Below are 23168 nucleotides of genomic sequence, written 5' to 3' on the forward strand. Positions count from 1 at the left end.
ACCATCAATATTAAAAGAAAAAATAAACTCCCTGCATGCATCACATTAGGAGGAAGCAACATATCATAGTTCATACATATTTTGGTTCTTTTTATAATGTACAATATCATTGGTGAAGTTTGGACGAAAACGCAAAATTACCATTGTAATATCTAAACCGAAAACAGTTTAAGTTAATTCTAAAATTCGGGTTGAAACACAACCGCAACACCATTTGGTTCGATACAATTTGATTTTCTATGTTATTTCATTCAGAAGGCACATCCCTATGTTTTCAATCAAATATTGTTCCTTTTTACTACATAAACTTGATTAGATATCTTATTTTTAAGTAATTTTGAAGCTACTTAAGTTGAATTCAAAATTAATACTCATTAGAATTTTCTAAATTAGCGTGGAAAGAAATCAAGAAAGAAATTAGTTAATTGATTACCACATGATCACACAAAAAGTATAATAATTATTGGAACCAAGTATATATCTGATATCAAACAATGATTTATTTATCAAACTTTTAGAATCTTCATGATCATGATCTTTACTACAACCTTCTGTAATGTACTAAACTATTAATTAATTTAACTATAAACATAGTGTTAATTAAATTTTATCTTCAAATCATTATGCAATACTCAAACTAAAACTCTTGGCGTGATCACCAAGTGAAGATATGCGGATTAATTAATTACCAAACCCATGTTAGGGTTCACATGAGGCAATCCTCACAACGCAACCAACAAATTGTCAATCATTCCCACTAGGTATCCAAACTATAAATACAAGCATCAAATATTTACACATTATAACAACTCTCACACAGATTTTCGATGGGTATCATTCGATTCCCTTGTTTGAATGGCAATGCAAAAAGATTTAGCAAACTGCAGTCAACTTGCAAAGAGAATCAATCCAAAGTACCAAAAGGTTATTTTCCGGTTTATGTTGGAGAGAAACATAAGACACGATACGTTGTTCCATTATCGCTATTGGAGCATCTGTTGTTTCAAAGCTTGTTACGCAAGTCGGAGGAGGAGTTTGGATTCAAACATCCCATGGGAGGTGTGACCATTACATGCCCTGAAGATGACTTCATCGACATCACCTCGAGATTGCTTGTTTCGTCATCATAACACGTGAAAACGATTATGGGACGAAAGTTTCATTGGTACAAATAATTATTTATAAATCATGTAAGAATCCCCTTGTAGCAAAGTGCATGCTATTTGGATAAATCTTGTAAAGAGAGATGTGATCTTATATTTTTGAAGTAGATCACACTTGAGTTTTTGGTTTATTTTTATTAATATATGTCATTAAACTCTTGTCTCCAACAAGAATCAAGATTATTTGATTTTGTGTTTACCGGTCCTCAATCTATTAAGGAGTTTGTTTGTATATATATGTCTTATAGTTTGTACAGCTTGGTGTCTATTAGGTGGGTGTCATGGAGAACCAATGGTGTCAAACAATGTAGGTGTTGATTTGGCCCTCCTGTTTTGGATTGGTTATAATGAATCTATTGCTATTAAAAATAATAAAATTAATATTTTTTTAAACTTTGGATCTCTTTCATACAAATGGGAATGTTCAAGTATATAAAGAAAACCACTCAAACTAATTTTTTAAATGTTTTAAAATTGTTATGATCTATCTACCCACATGAAAAAAATTATATTGTTTTTTTTTAATATCATGGAGACGAATAAACATCACACTTTTATGATTTTTGTCATTTTAGTATTTTTATGATTAAAGTTATTAATGATCTTTTGTTGTTTTGGGATATTTTCCATTTTTTCGATCCTTTACATCTCCAACGAGGTTTTGTACGAATTTATGTTAGTTAATATGGCTGAAGTCCATTATTATTTGCATTATAATATACCCAAATGTGAAATCTCAATTGATTTGCAAGCTCTGGTGGCTGATCAATGCTTCCAGACATATTAATCTATAATATATATATAGAAACAGGATCAAATACATTTTATTCTTAACATGAAAACAGTGAAACCAATTTGTTGTTATGATTAGGTTTATTTCTATAGGTGTTTGCTGCTATTTTTTATTCGTATTTGCTAATTTTCGATTATGAGACGTTATAAGTATTTGCTTATTTATATTTTGTTGTTATTATTAGATGTTTTCTTTTGCTGTTACAACTATTTGCTGTTATTATTTTGTTCTTGATTTTGATTCTTTTGTTGTAGTTTTTAAGTTCTTTTCTTTGTTATTATAAGTCATTGTTTATGTAGATTGGTATTGTTTCTTACGTTCGCATTTCTAAATAAATTGGCATTATTTCCTACGTACTCATGTTAAGATCAAAATGTACATGAACCTTCCCCTATATATATATATAAAAGAAACCTCTAAAATTCTACGTGTCGCGCTCTGGTTGCTCCCCCCCCCCCCCTCACTCTCTCGAGCCACCAGATTGTTTCATTTGTAAATACTGAGTTTTCATTGATTTGACCCGTTTTTATAAAATCAGGGGTATAGGTATCGTTGACTTGACCCGTTTTCATTGCTTTAACCCGTTTTCATTGTTGTAGTTTTTAAGTTCTTTTCTTTGTCATTATAAGTCATTGTTTATGTGGATTGGTATTGTTTCTTACGTTCGCATTTCTAAATAAATTGGCATTATTTCCTACGTACTCATGTTAAGATCAAAATGTACATGAACTTTCCCCTATGTATATATATATATATATATATATATATATATAAAAGAAACCTCTAAAATTCTACGTGTCGCGCTCTGGTTGCTCCCCCCCCCCCCCCCCCTCACTCTCTCGAGCCACCAGATTGTTTCATTTGTAAATACTGAGTTTTCATTGATTTGACCCGTTTTTATAAAATCAGGGGTATAGGTATCGTAATGGGTTTTGATTGAGTCAAAAGAAATATATCATCTCAACCTCAAACCCCTAAATAGCGTTCGTGCGTTCCTCTACCTACGAGACCTTCCTCAACATCACCCTTTTCTCCAACACCAAGCCATCATTCGTTTGCATTCTCTTTCGTGGTGCTTGACTATCTGATTACTGCTTTGATTCTATGTGAAGATCGTACAACTTCTCTAAACTCACGTAAGTCAAATGATAACACAATATACATATTTGTACGTAAGATTTCTATTTTAAAATATATGAATCACTGATGAAACTTATGAAACAACTTATTTAAGTTTATTATTTTTGTACTTGAAAGTTAGTTAAACTCGGGATATTAAGGTTGGACTCGGGCAAATATCTTCAATTTAGAAACAACTCATGTAGATTTGAGGCTTAAACGATGCCATTTCGAATAGTTTCTTATCACCAAAATCGCGTGTTATTGAATCGCTTTCGCTTTCTTCTTTAATCTCCAATCACCGGAGGCATCACGACACTACATCATGGTGCATACATTGGTTCTCATATTTCTTGTGTACACACTAGTCAACCTATCTTACAATTTCTTTTTAATTTGTATCTATCACACAATTTAAAGCTAATTAGTTTATAAATATTTGAATAAAACGATGTTGAAACTTTATTTTTAAGTAGGATTTGATGTGGTGAAATGAATAATTAAAAAGTACAAGTGTATATTATAATACTGGTTAGTTTAAGTCCTTGTGTTATTGGGGTTTATTTATGTTCTTTTTATTGGACAACAAGATTATATAAAAAGACGATGGTTAGATAAAGCTAACCAAACATTAAAGACACACAATTACATGAAAATAAGTGGATTTTGAATCCATTTGTTCCAAGATATTTTATGTGTTTTATTTCTAGCAACAATCGATAAAAAAATGTAGAATGGAATAAAAAATTAGTTCCGAATTCATATCATTAGCTTTAAATATGGCTTCATTCCAATCCTAACCTTCCAAATCACCAACCAGGTAGAAAATATGATTCCCTCCACCATCTGTTTCTTGTTCCTGGCATTGATCTAGCCAAGTATAGTACGTTAGGAACCATTGAGCTCGGAGCTGGTAGATCTAATATAACATCTCCAAAATTTTGATCCAAGTTTAACTTAGAAAAGTTGAAGGATCAATAATATTCTCAAGAATCAAGATAAGTAATGAGAAAATTTAGATAAGGAAATAAAATCATTTCATGTTAAAAAAAATAAGGAAATAAAAATATTCCATAATAAGTTCATCCCACATGAAAAGATGGAAGAAAATGGAAGCATTTCACATGTATATAAAAAGAAAGAGAATTTCCTCTAACATGGAAAGTAAGAAAAATTTGGGAACTCTTTATAAGGAGATGAGTTTCCATAATAATATTCTTTTATGCCTAGCATGCACCAAGTGGTCCTAGAAGAGGGTGCGAAGCACCCGACCCGCATGGTCTCGGGCGAAGGGCGATGGGCGCAATGTGACCCTTTGATTGCACACTTTGCACGCTCATAACGCTGCTTGAGAGCCGCCTTAGTATTTTTGAAAAATGTAAGTAAGACACAGATATGACAAGTTATTAAAGTAAAGGGATCATAAATGAATATTCTGATTTATTAATCGATTGCGATACGACGGGCATAGTCAAGGAGCCATCGCGTTACGCGATGGATGTCTCACCAAATCCCAGAAAGGAAGGTGTCGCGATACGCGACGGCCCTAAACCTTAGGCCTTCGCGATACGCGATGACCAGGTTAAGTAACCGTTGACGCGTGTCCACCACGTGGCGACACGTGGCACGCCACGTGTCAACACGTGGCACTCTCTGAACATAGTGACTCATCACGATACGCGATGAGACCGATGCCAGCCTATATAAAGGGGTTCACGACACACTTCATATCTAACCAAATCACTCTATCTCTCTCTCTCTCACTCACTTTACCTCATTTTGCGTGCCAACTGCCAAGTCCCGAAGTTCCAACTGTTAAGCCATAGTACGCGACATAAAATAGAAGTGTTGCTCATACAAGCTTAGGCATATAAACTCCGAATACCCGTGTAAGGTAGGGGTTCTAACTTAGTTATTATTTTATTATTATATTACAAGGCTTAGACCTAGTCGGGGGTATAGCCTAGACCTTGATCAAATTAAAAGGTGATAGTTAAAATGAAATTTCTTTATGATTAAGAAATACAAATTTTATATACAATGGTTATAGCTAAAATAGTGTTTCTTCATGATTAAAAAACATAAAGCTTTACATACAAAGGGTATAGTCTAGACCTTGATTCTTGATTCCATGATGTTCTAATTCAAGTCTAGTTTCCATAAAGCTATTGTTTGTAATTTTTGGAAGCGTATTCGATAGTTTTTATGATTTTACGAAACTGTGTGTCAAGGCTGCTATGAGAAAGGGTTTTCTGACCTTGATTCCGGGTGTCATAACTTGAGATTGACACAGCCAAATAGGTTGGTTCCACTTCTAGAACTTTGGATTTTTAGTTAGGATTCTATCCTAATTAGCCTTTCTTGGTTTGGATAAGTATTGTGGCTTAACCAAGTCAATAACTGTTGTTGCGTACGATGATGAACTGTTTGTACATATCTATAGTGATTGAATTATTGTGGTTCTTGTATGAAAGAGAAAATTACAATAAAAATAAATTAAGAAACCTAATTCATATATTCTTCTGTGATAATATTTTTACAATTTATTTCTTTTGTATGCTTAGTGAATAAACTCACATCTTACATACTAAATTCTGTCTTGTAAACTACTTGATTAGAATTTGAATTATATGACAATTGTTTGATGGTTTGATCATGGTGTGATATAGGATGCATGTTGGAACAACTTAAAACTATTAACATTAATGATATCACCAATGAGTCGTTGGGTCCAGCTTGTGTACGTGTATGAGTCTATAATTGAGTCTTAGGGTCATGTGTTGTTGAACAAACTTTCATAACTTAAACACTTACACTCGGTAATAGTTAGTGTGTCAAGTGCATTCTTTTGATTTTAAGGAAAGTCTATTACATGCGTCATCAGGTGAGTTAATACTTTTCCTTCTTGTTTTCTAGGAGAAAGCACAAACATTTCCATAAACTTATTTTCTGAGAGAAAACACAAACATGCTTGCATACATGTTTTGGTGGAGAAAACACAAACATTTTCATATTCTTGTTTTTTGGGAGAAAACGTAAACATTTTCCTATACATGTTTTCATGGAGAAAACACATACATTTTAATATACATGTTTTCTGGGATAAAACACTAAGCTTTTTTTTAGATTTTGTAATTTCTTATATATCGCAAGTTAGCCCTGCTTGCGGTGCGCACATATGATGTATATATGTGTGAACCCTCGGGTGGGCAAAAGTGAAATTGCACTAATTTTGACGTTATTTTACTAATCTCGTGAAAATAACGTTAAAAGTGACGGATGGTTAATCAGGCATCATGTAGTGGCGTTGATAGCTGAAAGATAAGGGTACATGCACCGATCAGCCTGTGTCCCGATGATTGAGTGCTATGTGCCTTATGTCCAAGGCTTGATGCAAAACTACTATCGAGCCGGGGGTCTCACCGGAAGCAGCCTCTCTATCCCTATGGGGTAGAGGTAAGGCTGCCTACATCTTACCCTCCTCAGACCCTACCATAGATTTGCTATTGGTGGGATATACTGAGTACGATGATGATGATGATGATGATATTATATATCGCAAGTGTATACTAGATGCTCTATATCACGACAAGACACTTTGACCAATAGGATGGGATCGCGGAGTAATATTGAGTAGTACTATTGGGTTTAACAAACCCCACCCGGACTAGTTGCACTAGCACGACTGGGAGTCGAACGGGTGTTTTATTGACCGAAAATGTACGCCAATGTTTGTGATAGACCTGTTAAGAAGGCAACAACATACACAACAATCAGTTTTGGTTCAACCATCTATCAGCTTGTAAATGAGTTAACTACCCTGATATATGTGAAATGTGTTGAATCTACATACACTACCTTTTTTTTATAACTTATGAATTCACCAACCTTGTGTTGACCCTTGAGTATTTATACTTCCTAAGGTCACTAGGTATGCTAAGGAGTATGTGCATGCATTTTCTTGGAGTGTCACTATTGCATGGATACTTACCTTACATTGTTTTACACTTAGATGTGTTGTGCACACTTGAGCACTCAATTACTTTGTTTTTAATTTATTTACTTTTACGCTTTGCAAACACAATTTACATTGTAAATGTGTTTTCGCATATTATGAGTAATAATAATGTTATCTTTCATTTTCAAAGGGTTGTTCAATATGACAAGTGGCTAGCTCCTGGTATGTCATGAGTCACGCGGTAAAACCCCGTTAGTAGAAATTTAAGGGCATGACACCAATTTCCATCAAAATCTAGCACACAAGAGAGAGCGTCGGTTTGCGGGTGATAAACGGTGCTAAGCTCAAATCAGGTAGCCAAAGTGGTTTGCAATGAATATAAAAAGTTGGAGGTAAATCGACCATTACTATCGGAGATAATGGTTAAAAGGCGTTTCATGACGGCAAATGATATTCTTGACATAGAGTTGAGCTAGCTGGCTAACTAAATACTTTTCTCGGATAGGTATGAAATGAGCTGATTTGGTTAAACGATCAACACTCACCCAAATGCTATTTTTGTGGTTTTAAGTGGTCTGGAGTTTGGTAATGAAATCCATGACTATGCCTTCCCATTTCCAAACAGGGATAGGAGGTTGCTCGAGTAAACCAACTGGCTTTTTATGCTCGGGTTTAACCTTAGAACACGTGAGGCATTTAGACACGTATTGATGTGGTGTGGATGAGGTAGAAAAAGTGTTAAGTTTTTCAAAATTTTGTTTCACACAATGTCGAGTTTTAAATTTATAAAAATGACTACCACACATAAATAAGCAAGTGTACCTATCGTATATGTAGTAAAGTATAGGTAAGAACCAAGTATCGATTCACGGACACACTTGTTTGATTATTACTACTAAATATTTATATTTATATTAACCGGAAGTAAGCATTATATGATTTAACAAGTAAATTTAAAAAAAAATTAAAGACATAAATTAAAGACAACATTTTTTGGTTTTTTATATTTTTAAAGAGATGATTAAGGATAAAAGTTTATCATCTTGGTTAAAACTCCCTTTAACTTGGTTTAACAATTAATTGGTAAACAAGTGATATGAGCTTGCTATGGTGATTAAATGTGAGAATAACACATTATTTTTAAGTCATGTTATTCCATGATAATTAAAGAAACAAATATGCATAACTTCATGACCTTCACTAACACATCATTTTATGTAAGCAAATAATTTATAATAAATATTTATAAAATAACTTACTTTAAAGAAGAGACAATCCCTTAAATTACTAAGTGAATTACCCTTGATATTTTAGTAAAAATAACATTTGCATTATACTTAAAATACCAATTAAGATTAGTTAAGTTGTAAAGGATCAACCTTGAGTTATCAAGTATTAACCCAAACAACGCTTGTACATTTATAGAACTCATGTAGTAAACATCTAAGAGTTAAAATAGGTTATGTTGCACATTCACTTGTCACGTAATTAACCAATTTTAGTGGAAGAACATCGACAATCCGTTTTCACAACATTGCCAATCATTCACCATTTTAAGATGATCAATTACTACTAACACTTTATTTGGTCCATGTTCATATTAGGATTTATATTTTTTTCTCAACCAACCTTACAAGAATGACAATTCTTCGGCTTATCATGAAGCTCGGTATTTGGTGTATCTTTTAAAGTTTATAACCAAGGCCTCACAGGACTATCAATTCCTCGGCTTATCGTCAAGCTCGGAAGTTGGGGTATCTTTTAAGAGTATTTGACCTCAAGTGATAATTACAACATAACATTTACTTATTAAAACGATCACATGTTTAACCAGTATTATTAAACATCATTTAAGATTTATTATAAACCAAGATGAAACTATGAAAGTTTAGTCAATAGTAAGCATAATGTTATACATCAAAGTAAAAGATACAAACATGATCAAATTAGAACAATCTAACCAATTTGGATGACTAATCTTTGATGCTAATGACTTCTTCCACAAGCTTAATCTCTTTAATCTTCAAAGGTTGAATGCATTAGCGATGTATACTTTGGGCTCGGGGTCCCCCCCCCCAATGTTTTTTTTGCGCAGTAGTGTAAATTTACTCGTTTTAGCCCGAAATTTGTTACACGTTGTGTAAATTTAGCCGTTTTTGATCAAAAATTTGAGTTCGTCCCCCCTCGTTTGGGAATTTGTTTAATACAGTTTGAGCCAAGCGGAATGGTGATAGTGAATCAACATTAGGAGGAATCATCATATCATACGTATGATGATCAAACAAATTTCTGGTTACCTTAAATTAAGTCCTCATTTATGTTCATTTTAGAATCTCTAAACCGAAATCAGTTTAAGTAATTTGATAGTTTGTGTTGAAACCTAACCGCAATCCCGTTTTGTTCTATGCGATTTGTTTTCAAGTTATTTGATTTAAACCGCACAACCCTATGTTTTCAATCATATATAATTTATTCTTCACTACATAAACTTGATTAGTTTTTTAGAATACATTAAAACCTCTATAAATTAATAACCTAGATAAAACTAGTAACTTGTCCAGTCCCCCAACTTGAGACGAGTGCAAAATTGAACCTCAATCGATAATATAATACGATAATAATTTTTTTGAAATACTAGTGTATTATATATTGGTCCCAACAAAACTATAAATTGATAATTACTAAAAAATTTCATATTCTAAGATTGTCAAGTAAAGTTTTTGTTATTACTTGAGTCCTAGTTGCTGAACCACATCATCTAGCTTGTTTTTGTAATTTTTTTTACCAAGAACTAACCTTTTACTTAGTCAAAACAATGAGCTTGACAAAATCAGTTAATTTGTAAATGTACATTGCACTTAGAAATTTAAAGGTCATACGTAAACTCAAAAATGTAATAACTATTGGAACTAAGTATGTGATATCAAATAATGATCTATTTATCAAGCTACTGATTTAACTATTATAAACATATTATTAATTAAAGTATATCTTCAAATCATTATACAGTACATTACTCAAACTAAAAAGTCTTGGCGTGATCACCAAGTGATTTGGAGATTAATTAATTACCAAACCCATGTTAGGGTTCACATGAGGCAAGTCCTCACAAGGCAACCAACAAATTGCCAATCATTGCCATTTGGGCATCCAAACTATATATACAATCATCAAAATCATACACATTATACAAGCATCAAACTCACTACTTACATATAAAAAGTGCTAATGGTAATTTGTGGATGAGAGAACTCCAAACCATGCTTAAATGAAGCAGTTTTCGCTTACTATCAGCTTTTCAGTCAGGCAAAAAAAGAAAGAAGTCGTGAATATATAATGAGTTGTGACAAACTGGATAATATTGGTTGGTATGAACAGCCCGGATGTTACACTTACAAAGTTACAATCCATTTATTAAATCCTTCTTTTTCGTACCACCAACAATGTATAGAGTACCATAACCAATATAAATATATACACGCGCATATAACATACAAGCATTAGAAACCACCTTGATATCTTCTATTCAATGGCATCAGGCTAAGGTCCAATAGGTAAACCCATATAAAATCTAAGTACCAAAACTGTACCTATATGACAGCCCATGTTTATGTTGCTGACGAATCTCACATAATCTAATGCCAAATTATACAATCTACTTCAATGTGACTGAAACAAACACATAACAGCTAATGATCAGTCATGATGCATGCATGCGTGCTTGGATATTTATATGGCCGAGGAAAAATAATTATGATACAAAATTATTCAAAAGACAAATTCCCGCTTCGAATGTGACGCTGCTGATTGCTTATTCCTTTACCCAAACGTGAGTTGGATGAACCCAAATCATTCGGTTTTCCACCATAAGAAGGTTTTCCGCCATATGGAGATGATAGTTTTGGTGATAGCCACTTCTTGATAACCACCCCGTTAATTCTTATTTTTCCAAACGACTCGTTTCCTATGTATGATATCCTTAGCCTTCTTAATAATGATGAAATACCCTGACTAACTCTGTTTACATAACAACACGAATGATTAACAATTAAACTTTATTAAATGTTTATAAAATGAGATTAAAGAAAAGAAAGAGCATACTCACCTTCCTGCAACATTCACTGTTTTATCACCAGTGGGAGCCTTGATTTGTGTCTTTACTACAGGTAGCAAGATGCTTATATTGGGCAATTTCACACCTAAAAATACAATTAAATAAGAATTAATATCAGCAAATGATAAAAAGGTAAGAACCAGCAGATTATTAGTATGTCACCCCAATGTTGATGCCTACAAATAGTTACAAATTTATAGATTGTAGTTTTTTTATGTCGATAACCATGAGAACCTTACACAAAAGCTCACGGGCCCACCAATATCCTGCTTATCGGTGGGGCCCACTCACGAGCTTACCACTTTATGTATTGTAATTATTTATTTCTTGATAATATAATTGGAATTAAATATGTCAGCATAGACTGCAATTGCGAATATCGTACTCTGTTAGTTATGTTAAACGTTTCGCTTTTTTGCATATAATCGCCTAATGCAGTTTCGGGCTTTAGAGCATTCCCAATGGGTTCTTCATATCCATATTCATTTCTAAAATTTAGAAAAAACATCTAAATAATCACTTCAACCCATTCTCTATCTCCAAACCCCATCTCTAAATTTTAGTGAATGATGTAGGAAGCCTCCAAATTTAGAGTGTTACCACAATACTCCATTTCCAACTACTCTTCTATAAAATATATATTAGAAATCAATTTATATTGAAAATGATAATAAGACAAAAGAATACAGAGATGATAATGGAGAATGGGTTGGGGGGTTTATTAGAAAATGATGTATAAATTAAAGAAATTATGTTTTTTAGTTAAATTTTAAAGATGGAGATAGAGAACCCATTGGGAATGCTCTTATACTAACAATTAATATTAATATTAATATTTTATGGGTCGAATAATTATGTCGGTCCCAGGTAATAACCAGTTGTTAAATACGCTAAACGTTTCATGAGAAGCTATAAAATAATATAAATTAAAGAAGCATGTAATCATTACCAGCAGCCAGCCGATGCTTAAGACCCTTCATTACTGTCAAGAGGTAAACCTGCAGAGTTATAATATAACCAATAACTAATTTGAGCATAACCTCATCAACATAAAAATAATAACAATTATTATTATTATTATTATTATTATTATTATTATTAATAACACTAATAATAATAATAATAAATGTTCACCTCCGCGGTGTATAATGGTAACTTTGTAACATCCACAACTATTGGACTTTCTTTTAACGAAACAGAAGGAACAATTCCAAGTGAAGCAGCTTCCTCAAGTAAAGAGAACGCGCGCGGATCATATTCTCCAAATCCATCAATCAAAGAACATAGATTTGATCCTTTTGAGGTTTCTGTCATTATTCCTAGATTCTCAATCAGTCTGGTTTTTAAGGATGGGTCGTGAGGAAGTCGTAGACATCCTAGTACTTGTGAAAGTTCTTCTATCCCAGGAACAACACCAGCCTTAACTGATTCTCTATATATCATCAACACTAACCCGGTCCTGCAAACGATCCAAAATCAATTGTTTTTACATATTATTTGAAAATACGGTGTTTTACAGGAGATTTAATTACCACTTATTGTTCATCAGTATCTGTTGTGAGTCAAAAGACAAAATGGGCTCACCAACCATACAAGCTTTCTCAAATCTTCGGTAGCACAAAGCTTCAACATCACAAATTAAGGATAATTAGTTAAAATAAAAATAAGAAATAAAGATTTATAAAACTAACCAAAAAACCATGTATCAGCTTACCAATTAAGCATCTGCACATGATAAGGTTTGGTGAAATGGCATCCTTTTTGGCTTGAGAAAGGAGCATGAGACCAACTTCTAGATCATCCTTTCTGTTATTAACGCACTATTAGACTATTTAAATAAATTGTCTCCCATTAGAGCATTTTTTAAGTTTTAGAAATTACTTTTCACTTGCAACCAATAAAATAGAGTATGTGATGGAGTTTGGGCATAAGCCTATTTTTTTCATTTCTGATAGAATTTCCACAGCCTTGGACAGTTGATCTCCATCACCTGTAGCATAATATTCAAATCAATATGTGTATATGAAATTAAAATAGAAAAAAAACCGCAAATCTTTAGAAGAAGAACATCAGCTGGATAAATTGACGTCCTGACCTAGTATCGATGGTTTATAAATTATGTAATAAGGAATAAAACTAATTTTCATAAAAATGAATTAGTTTCCTAAGTTTTACACAATTGGTAGTCTTAAAAAATCAGCACTTTTACATAAATCAATACAATGAGTCAATGAGAGTGATCAAACTATTATGGGGACAAACTTTCCTCACGTTATTCAAAATTAGGCATTGTAAAACCAAACATGTTTTTTCTAAAATAGTTGTCAAAATGTACTTATATTTCATCAAATTTGCCACCAAAAGGTAAATAACAATACATTTGGAACCGTGGAAGCAAAATACACTTACACAAGGCAGTAATTAATGCATTTATCATTGGAACTGATGGTTTCATCTTCATCTCTATGATATATTCATATAATTCCACTGCCTTCTTCCAGTTTCTTGCCTGAACATCATAACAAACAAACATATTAAATATTCATGCTACATGCTCTCATCAATATATGCAAATATAACTGCACATAGTTAGCATAAAGCCTAAAGAAATATAAACTTTGTATGATTAAAACTTACATTGCTACATGCTCCCATCAATGAGCTATATGATATGATCCCCACATCTATTCCTTTATTCCTGGCTTCTTGTAGAATTTCAAATGAAGCATCCAACTTTCCCGCATGTCCTGCCACATCTATCAATGCACTAAAAAACATCTGCAAGAACATAAAACTTTTTAATGCATTCATTTATAATACTGCACAATACACGGACAAAGTAGGGCAAACCGACAAAGTATAGCTACCAAGACTACATAAATATTAGACCTCAGAAAATCATTGATACCTCATCTGGGATAATCCCTTTTTCTGTCATATCATTATACACACTGCACGCAAACTCCCAATCACCAGTTGCACTGCAACTGTTAACAGCAATGGTGTAAACTTCAGGAGTGCCTTTGATGTTGAATTCTTTAATCATACCATATATCTCTCTCGCTCGTTCAACCTAAAAACAACAAATCACTACAGGTTGCTGAAAGATAAATAAAGAAAAAATAAAGAATTGTCTAACCTGACCAGCATTCAAACATGCTTTAATCAAGGCACCAACAGTGACATGATCTGGATCTATAGGATGTGTCTCGGATCTCATTTCTGACAATACATCAAATGCTCGGTCAACGGCTCCTGATTCGCCACATGCACTGATAAGCGCGTTGAATACAACTCGGTCTGGTTTCACATTCTACTGCATGCATGTATAAATCAACTCTTAAGTACAACAAAATGAAAATGTGTAGTTAGAGGGACAACATTATTTACATACCTTTGACCTCATAATACCGTACGCACCAAACGCCTTTGCCACTTGTCCAGCTTTAGCACAACCATCAATAAGTGCACCGTATGTGTGAACGTTTGGTTCAACTCCAGAGTTGACCATTTCATGGAAAACCTGGAATAGTATAGGAGAGTATGTAACTGCAACTACTATATGATTATCAATAGGCGTGTAAACGATCCCAACGTTTAGTGAACCGTTCGTGAACTGTTCGTTTATCTAAAAACCAACGAACATGAACAAAACTTTTTGTTCATTTAGTTAAATAAACGAACATGAACATGTCTCGTTCGTTCATCAATCCATTTATGTTCATTTATTTACGTTTGTTTATGAATGTTAGTTTACATTTGTTTAGGTTATTCTATTTATGTATGTTCATGTCATACAAATTATTTTATTCCATTACAATTTATCCTAGATTTATGAAATTAAAATATCACTCAATACAATTTAGTTTATTTTTATAAAATTTAGGCCCAACAGATTGATGTTCACATTTACTTTAATTGGTGTTTGCTGATTATCTATGTTTAGTTATGTTAGTTTGTGTATACTACAAACGAACAGACATAAATGAACACGTTTGTTTTCTCAAGCAATGAACACAAACAAGAAAACTTTGTCCGTTTAATTGTTCGTGTCCCGTCGTTTGTTCGGTTAAAGTTAAACGAATGAACATGAACATGCCTTGTTCATGTTCATTCGGTTTGTTTACAGGCCTAATTATCATATAAAAATGCAAATATAATAGTAGACATAAATAAAGAGAAAACACACCTTAAACATTGTATCAACCTTTTTACTCTTAGCACAAGTTGATATTAAAGTAGTGTATAGCTTACAGTCAGCTTTTAATCCAGCTGTCTCGACAAGTTTCAAAACCTCAAAAGCTCCTATAATATAACAAACCATGAAAATAGGAACAAGATGTTAAATGTAAACACAAGAAAATTATTAAAGAAAAGTACCATCTAAGTCTAAAGAGCACACACAAACAGACATAAGCATGTTAAACGTGCTCAAAGTCGGGTTTGGTATTAGCTTGATAAATCGAAAAGCTTCCTTCACAGCTTTCTGACTTCTACACACGTGGATAAATCCCATATGATAAACCTAAATCCATAATTTTTTGTAGCATTAGTGATCAAATACACAAACAATGAAACTAATCTGAAGACCATTCAGTAGATAGCTAAAAAGACGCAGCCTTACATTATTCATGTCTAACAAACCTTTTCTTTCCAGATATTCAAGCTTTTCTAAGCTATCAGTTAACCTACGACATGATGAAAATAAGTTTAGAGATAATGCGATTTGATGAAATTAAAATAATGTAACTTTAAAAATTATAAAAACAAGTGTGTTACCTGCCCTCCTTGAGGAAGCGATGGTAAGCACGTAACTGCTGTGAAGCATAATCTTTGGTGCTTCCTTCTTTCTTAACTTTTGAATCAAGAAACAAAGTTTTCAGGTCTTTCTTAGTCAGCATAGATTTAGCTTTGTCATTATCCTTCTTCCAAAACTCTCTCCTTCCATTAACAGAGCCATTTTCAGACTTTCCATTTGGTAACTTAGCCTCAAATTTTTCTGGAAATAAATTTAACTCTCAGTTCAAGTAAAAGAAAACGAGCATATAATAAACATAAAACTAACAAACCTGCAGCATGAAGAAATTCCTTTGCAGAAAATCTTTCACTTTGAAATATGGAACTACTGGCTGATGAAGAAAAGCCATTATTTCCAAAAGACGAAAGCTCGGGCATTGACTTTGTACTACTAAGATTTTCCATAGAACACGTTGCATATTGGTTTGCCTCATAAAACGAGTGTAAGCCGTTGTGGGTGTACTTTAAAGGTGGAAAATTATACAGATTAACATCAGGTTCTTTAATGAGCCCATTGGTTTTCTCTTCAATCAAACTACCACCTGCCACCATACTTGTTGAAGGAACAGAAGCAGCAATTAACTCACTTTCCACCATTAGTTTAGGAAACTCTGAATCATGCTCGGTTTTCTGTTTCTCATCAAAACGGACAGCTTTTGTTTCTGTGGAAGGTATACACAGCACATCACCTGATCCAAGAAGCATGCTAAGTGATTCTTGAGATGATAATTCTATTACATTAGAAGGTTCCTCAAAAGATGATCCCATCATAACAACATCTTTGGTAAACGATGGTATAACCTTGCTTGGAACAGAAGAGACTGATGAAACATGTGTTAGCGATTCTTCATCCAACAAGCCTGTTTCATGGTGATGCACATGTGCTGATTCATTGACAAAATCATGAGTAAGGACTTTTATATCCTCAATTATATCTTTGCTTCCCACATCAGTGGTCTCTCCATGGAGACCAACATTTGATGAGCTTTGACCATTGATGGTATGATTTAGCACACTTGAACCTTTATGGGTATCTGATTGATTAGTCGGTTTAGATATCTACAAAAATGGGATAAGTATTATAATCTGGCTGCTGTAAGCAAAATTTCTATAAGTATTTACCACTTTCTGTGAATCTGTAACAATTAATAACAATAATGCTGTGGTCTCCATAGAAATAAAGAAATACATGTAAAGTTCGTGTATAAGTAAATAAGAAGTGTGGACTAACTCTGATACTATACACAAGTATGTCAAGCAATCACAATGCAATTCAGAATCAGTTTAAAAGATCATTATTATGTATAAGAAGTTATTTATATTTGATGACAAATCAACTTAATAAAGATACTTTTGCAACAATAACTCAGTAAATACAATTTTCTCAAAAAGCAATACAAACCTATGAAGACGTACTCACGTACCAAAATCATTAATACATTGGAAAATAGTTTGATTACATCATCATCGTACTCAGTATATCCCACCAATAGCAAAGCTATGGTAGGGTCTGAGGAGGGTAAGATGTAGGCAGCCTTACCTCTACCCCATAGGGATAGAGAGGCTGCTTCCGGTGAGACCCCCGGCTCGATAGTAGTTTTGCATCAAGCCTTGGACATAAGGCACATAGCACTCAATCATCGGGACACCGGCTGATCGGTGCATGTACCCTTATCTTTCAGCTATCAACGCCACTACATGATGCCTGATTAACCGTCCGTCACTTTTAACGTTATTTTCACGAGATTAGTAAAATAACGTCAAAATTAGTGCAATTTCACTTTTGCCCACCCGAGGGTTCACACATATATACATCATATGTGCGCACCGCAAGCAGGGTTCACACATATTACCTAAAACTAAATGTTAACCTCCTTGTGAAGAGTGAAGACATAAGTACATATATTACTTAGGGTCACCCTTGTTACACCCCCTAACCAAATACTTTACACTCGAAAATTCAACAAATGGGTTGTCATCTATAAAAGATCAAAGATCAGGAAGTCAAATATGCTGCAGCATGAAACTGTAGAGAGAAAAAAAACCACTTGCAACCACATGTAAGGATGCTAAATTTGAATTTCTGCTTGTTATCATGTCAATTTTTACTCAAAACAGAGAATGCCCTCTTCTGTATTAATGTTAAAACTGTATATATTTAGCTCATAATTCAAATCTACTTTGATTTGACCATGTATATGCATCACACTAACTAGCTACTCAGTAGACCGAAATCAGATAAAACAATTTGAGAATGAATCCAAATTTATTGCTGTTAAAGCATTGATCTCCACACACAGACTGTATGTTATTTGAAACATTTGTTCTAAGCATATATTAAATCAAAAAAACCATACAGCCTGGCCAGTTTTATCACTTTATGTTACTTAACTCAAATGTCAACATTATTCAAAAAAACTATAAAGTCAAGTCAATTAAAGCATCTAGGTACTGTAACACATAGTGTTGACTTTCAGATAATAACAATTAACAGTATATCTAACTTGTACACAGATAACAGCCATAACACACTCAATTAACAATTAACAGTCGATTCAGCTCAATTACCTTATTCGGTTCATTGCCACGCTTCCTATTAACATAATTCAAATAAAACACCGTGAGAGCCGAAACAGCAACAAACGAAACCACCACAACAATAGTCTGCGGACCTAAAGCGGCAGAAGTCCTGAACACAAACCTCCTCCGACTTCTAACCGAAGGCGAATGAAATTGAACTCCAAACCCTAACCCTAAGCCTAGCCAACAGCATTTTCTCCGGCGAGACGGACGGCTTAAGAATTGTGAGCGTAACGAGATGGCGGGAGAAATGCAGGAAGTGAAGGGAGGTGATAGTGGATGTGGATTAGGTTTTACGGTTAATATGTTGCTTACATCCATTGAAGGAGGATGGATATGTGTGGATGGATACTGGATAGAGTAGAGAAGAAGGTGAATGACGGAAATGATATTATTATTATTAATATTATCAACGTTGGTTAATCCGTTGGAGGTGCTGACGTGTCATGGATTGGTGGTTGGTACTGGGAGCCAATCAGTTGTTATCTGCTTTGCCCCACTCCCAACTATTTGAACCCGTTGCTTTGTTGGGTCGGTTCACTTCATTTTTTAATCACACTTTTTTATTCTTTTTTTTTTTAATTTAGTTGGAAATAACAAATACGGCATACACCATATACCTGTTTGACACCATAATTCAGTAGCAGCACATAGCGTGCACAAAAGAATGTGTCGGTGTACGATTTTGTACTTCTCTTCAAATGAAATAATTTATCTTCAATGGAATCCATTATAATCATAGTTGTGAATGTCTCTCTTGACAGAGTTCACAATCAGCGACTTCTGATCTAATTGAGTGAACCGAAAAATACCCGTGAAAAATCACCTTTCAAAATTCATTTATATTCTGTGTTCGATATAGACATGTGGTTTAGAAATTGCATACATTCCTAAGGCTAAGGGGCATACACCCCTTAGGCCTTAACATCATTCCCATCACTCGTCATATCTACGCTACGTCAGTTTTCCCCCATCATTCAATTTTACCCTTAAACCATGGGTATACACCATTCTCCTCATTCTCCATTTTTTATTTATTTTTTTATTTAATACAAAGAGAGGAAGAGAGTGAGTGACGAGAGTGGCCGGGGGGTGTTCCAGGGGTACGTGCGTGACCCCTTCTACATATACGCCATGTGAGACAATTCCTTTGCCGACTCACCTCACGCATGAGGAAAAAAGGGGTATACCCCCAGCCCAACATTTTCTAGTTTCCCTATGATGTTGTGGAGCTCTTTTTCCCCTCCAACTCCAGCATCGGATATAAGCGTACTTGGTATGACTCTTTACAAGAATATTCTTTTAAATTATTCGGTGGGTTTTGTATCATTGTAGGTATTTTCATGACAGTTAGTCCAAGAAGTATACTTGTCGATCGAGCATTTCATTCAGTGGTTTGGATGAATGTTTTTTTGGTTTATTCTCATTTACTTTTGGAATGTATTAAAGCATGTGTAAATGTTTGGTCTACGATATCAGAGCTGACATGCAACCCTTCAACCCGCCTTTGAGAACGTCTCTTTAGTGATAGTTAACTCGCAAATATTCATTATCTTCATGACAATGACTTGTGTATCATCCATTCTTATTGGATATCAGTTATAAAAAAAACTACGTATCCACTCTCAACTACTTTAAGTTATATTTAGCATCACAAATTATAGAAATTGTAAGATTTGCTTGACCTTTGCCTTGAGTGTTTTCTTGACCTTGAGTGCTTGTGCCAATTCGTTGACAACCAAGAGATAATTCGTATGTATGGACACTTTGAACTATTTATAACTTGGCCCTTCATGTTTCTAAACTAACACTTTAAGCCCAACTAAGGTGTTTATTAAACTTTGAGCCCTTATGTTTATTATCATTTCCAGGGGCGGCTCGGGCATGGGGCAATGTGGGCGATCGGTCGGGGCACTTAATTTTCAGGGCATAAATTATATATATATATATATATATATGAAAAAGAAATATGTATATTTAATGTTTTATTCTAATTATACAATAACTAGGTTGGTCTAGTGCTAAAGGGGTATTAGTTCCCATCAAAAGGTTGCAAGTTCTACTATCACTTGAAACATTTTTAAGTTTATTTTTATACACAACATAAATCATAACCAAGTAAACCCATTTAAAAATTTAATTGTTTAAATCAAATAAAAAACCCATTTACATAAGGCCTAAAATTTTTTTGCTTATAATATTTCGTTATTTATTAGAGTCTACGGGCCTATTTATTTCGACTCAACCTAGGCATATAAGTTCTCAGAGACAGTCCTTATCATTCAACATGAGAATTATAAATAAACTATATATTTTCAACTAACAATTAAATTCCATAAATTTGGGATGTTACACAAGTCGAGAAGCAATGAGTACATACACAATTGTTAATCATGTTTGGATTCACGAGGATTTGCACTTGCGTGTGTATTATGTTATGTTGTGTGATTTCTTTATTTGTCCCCCTTAAGCCTTTCAAGATAAAGTATCTTTGAACACCCTATTCTTGTGATTATCAGGTTTCTTTGTTTCAAACAACTCCTAATGCATTTTATGAGTAAAACCTAACTTAAAACCCCGACACAAGCGAGACCTGTCATTCCTTTGTAACTTATATATCCACATCTACTCTTGCCTGATCGGAGTTTAATTTGGTTCCTGTGGGTATTGGAGTTTTCTTTGTAGAAAACTTTTTCAGGGTATAATTCTTCAAAAGGTTCTTAGCATGTTATCCTTGATTGATGAAAAATCCTCATGAGGATTATATTTACTTGAAGCATATTGTTTTGCAAAACCCTGTATTTGGAACTAATTTAATGCCCCCTACATATACTTGTACATGTATAATATGACTCTTGCGATGCCTCAAGCATAATGTGGTACCAATATTCCCGTTCTAGAATCCTGAAGATACGAAAAATGTAGATGAAGCGGCATGCCATGCCATCGGAGCTTGTTGCAGATAGTATAGTGCCTTTTCTAGCTGGGTGGTAACTCAACATACACTTGTTCTAAAAAGTTTACCATTCAAAAAGATTGACTCGACATCAATTTGATAGACTATACAATTTTAAGGCTGTAAATGCAAAGAACATTTTTAACAACTTCCATTCTATCAAGTAGTGCAAATGACTCATCGAAGTCGATTTCTTCTTGTTGGCATGAGCTTTGGCAATCAATCTAGCTTTGTTTCCGAGTATATTCCTTTTTCATCACATTTGTTTATGATGACCCATTAGTTCCAAACTTCCAATTACAGATTTGTCTTTTTGGTGTTGGAACGAATCTTCAGGCTCTTCTTAATAAACTCGTCTAATTCTTCTAGCATGGCATTGACTCACCCAACTTGGATCTTTTAACGCTTCTAAATTCCTCTTGGGTTATACGATGCTTAAGTAACTAGAGCATAAACATTTGTTAATAGAAGCGCATCACGTTTAACTTGTGGGAGCATGAGGTAGCCGACTTGGTACTTCCTCACTTAAAGGTGTTTTCTTGGTCCATCACCTAGAAAATCATTAACAAATTAGTTGAGATCTTCGTTGATGGAGAAAGTCTCTGGTTTGTCGTGAACAATGGCGAAGCTTGGACAAGAACGTTGGAGGGGGGGGGGGGGGGGGCTCAAAATGTATTAAAAAAATCATAACGAAGGGGGCCATGCTCAAATTTTTGGTTAAAAACGGGTAAATTTACGTATAAATTTTTAGGTGAAAAACGAGTAAATTTACACTACTGCGTGAAAAGACAGCGGTCAGGACAACCCTGGCCCTTGCTATGTTTCGCCATTGTTGTTAAATAACATTGATACTTTCTCTAACAACTTTGGTTCTTGGAACATAAACTCTGAAGGCTTTATAGTCTAAGTACAGCGTCCAAGAAGATAACTTAATGAATGACCTATTGGTCCGTTGATCTTCGATTGTTAATCACTCGACTCTGATACCAGTTTTAGGCCTAGACTCGATATACGAATAACCAAACCCTAGGCCTACATTTATGCTAAGCATAAAGATTCAAAACCTAACTTGAATCAAGCTCAGTAACTTATTAGATAGAATATTTAGATAGAATATATTATTAGAGTTTTAGTATTATAGTATTTGATTATGTTTACTTGTATTCATCTCTTGTAACTCTAATAATACATTCTATCTAATATAACTAACCAAACTAAAAAGATTAACTAGATAACCTAATCTATTTAATTCAAACTTGAAACTTTGACTCTATTCCTTTTTTTTTTTGTCTTTCACATCTGAAGTTATATATTAGAATTATTCCAACAAAGTCCGTTCTCAACAAAGAATACCAACGTACAGAGTCTAGACTAAACAATATATTACTATTCAAACTTCCAAAACTTTACACAAATTCATCAATAAATCCCAAATGAAATTCATCCAACCTTTTCGACATTGCCGAGGATAGATAAGCAAGACATTTGATGGAAGCAACTAAAAGTCTGGCCTAAATAAATCAATTAGGTGGCGACAGCGCTTTCACAACTGGTAATAATAAGGTTAAAGGTTTTATTTCACATGATGAAAATGGTCAAAATAGACAACAAGAACAAGAGATTTCTTTAATTTGGGTAAATCGAATCGACAGCAAGAACAAGAGATTTCTTTTGGATAACTTAGAATT

General features: G+C 33.9%; 1 protein-coding gene across 1 annotated transcript; it reads right to left on the reverse strand.

Moving 5' to 3' along the window:
- Positions 1–10533: 10533 nt before the first annotated feature.
- LOC143577747 (pentatricopeptide repeat-containing protein MRL1, chloroplastic-like) lies at positions 10534–18850 on the reverse strand. Its single transcript, XM_077061492.1, has 18 exons — positions 18513–18850; positions 16217–17003; positions 15927–16146; positions 15772–15835; positions 15528–15672; positions 15337–15452; positions 14542–14670; positions 14287–14460; positions 14056–14220; positions 13785–13925; positions 13557–13656; positions 13029–13137; positions 12862–12953; positions 12680–12770; positions 12282–12606; positions 12097–12145; positions 11139–11232; positions 10534–11050 (listed from the first exon to the last, which is right to left on the reverse strand). Exons 1-18 carry the CDS (start codon positions 18843–18845, stop codon positions 10798–10800), a joined length of 3387 nt encoding a protein of 1128 aa, XP_076917607.1. The 5' UTR covers positions 18846–18850; the 3' UTR covers positions 10534–10797.
- Between the last annotated feature and the right edge of the window lie 4318 nt (positions 18851–23168).

Source organism: Bidens hawaiensis, unplaced genomic scaffold, assembly GCF_021521415.1.
Source record: "Bidens hawaiensis isolate Kalapana, Puna unplaced genomic scaffold, B.hawaiensis_p1.1 tig00028798_1, whole genome shotgun sequence".
NCBI classification, from domain to species: Eukaryota; Viridiplantae; Streptophyta; class Magnoliopsida; order Asterales; family Asteraceae; genus Bidens; species Bidens hawaiensis.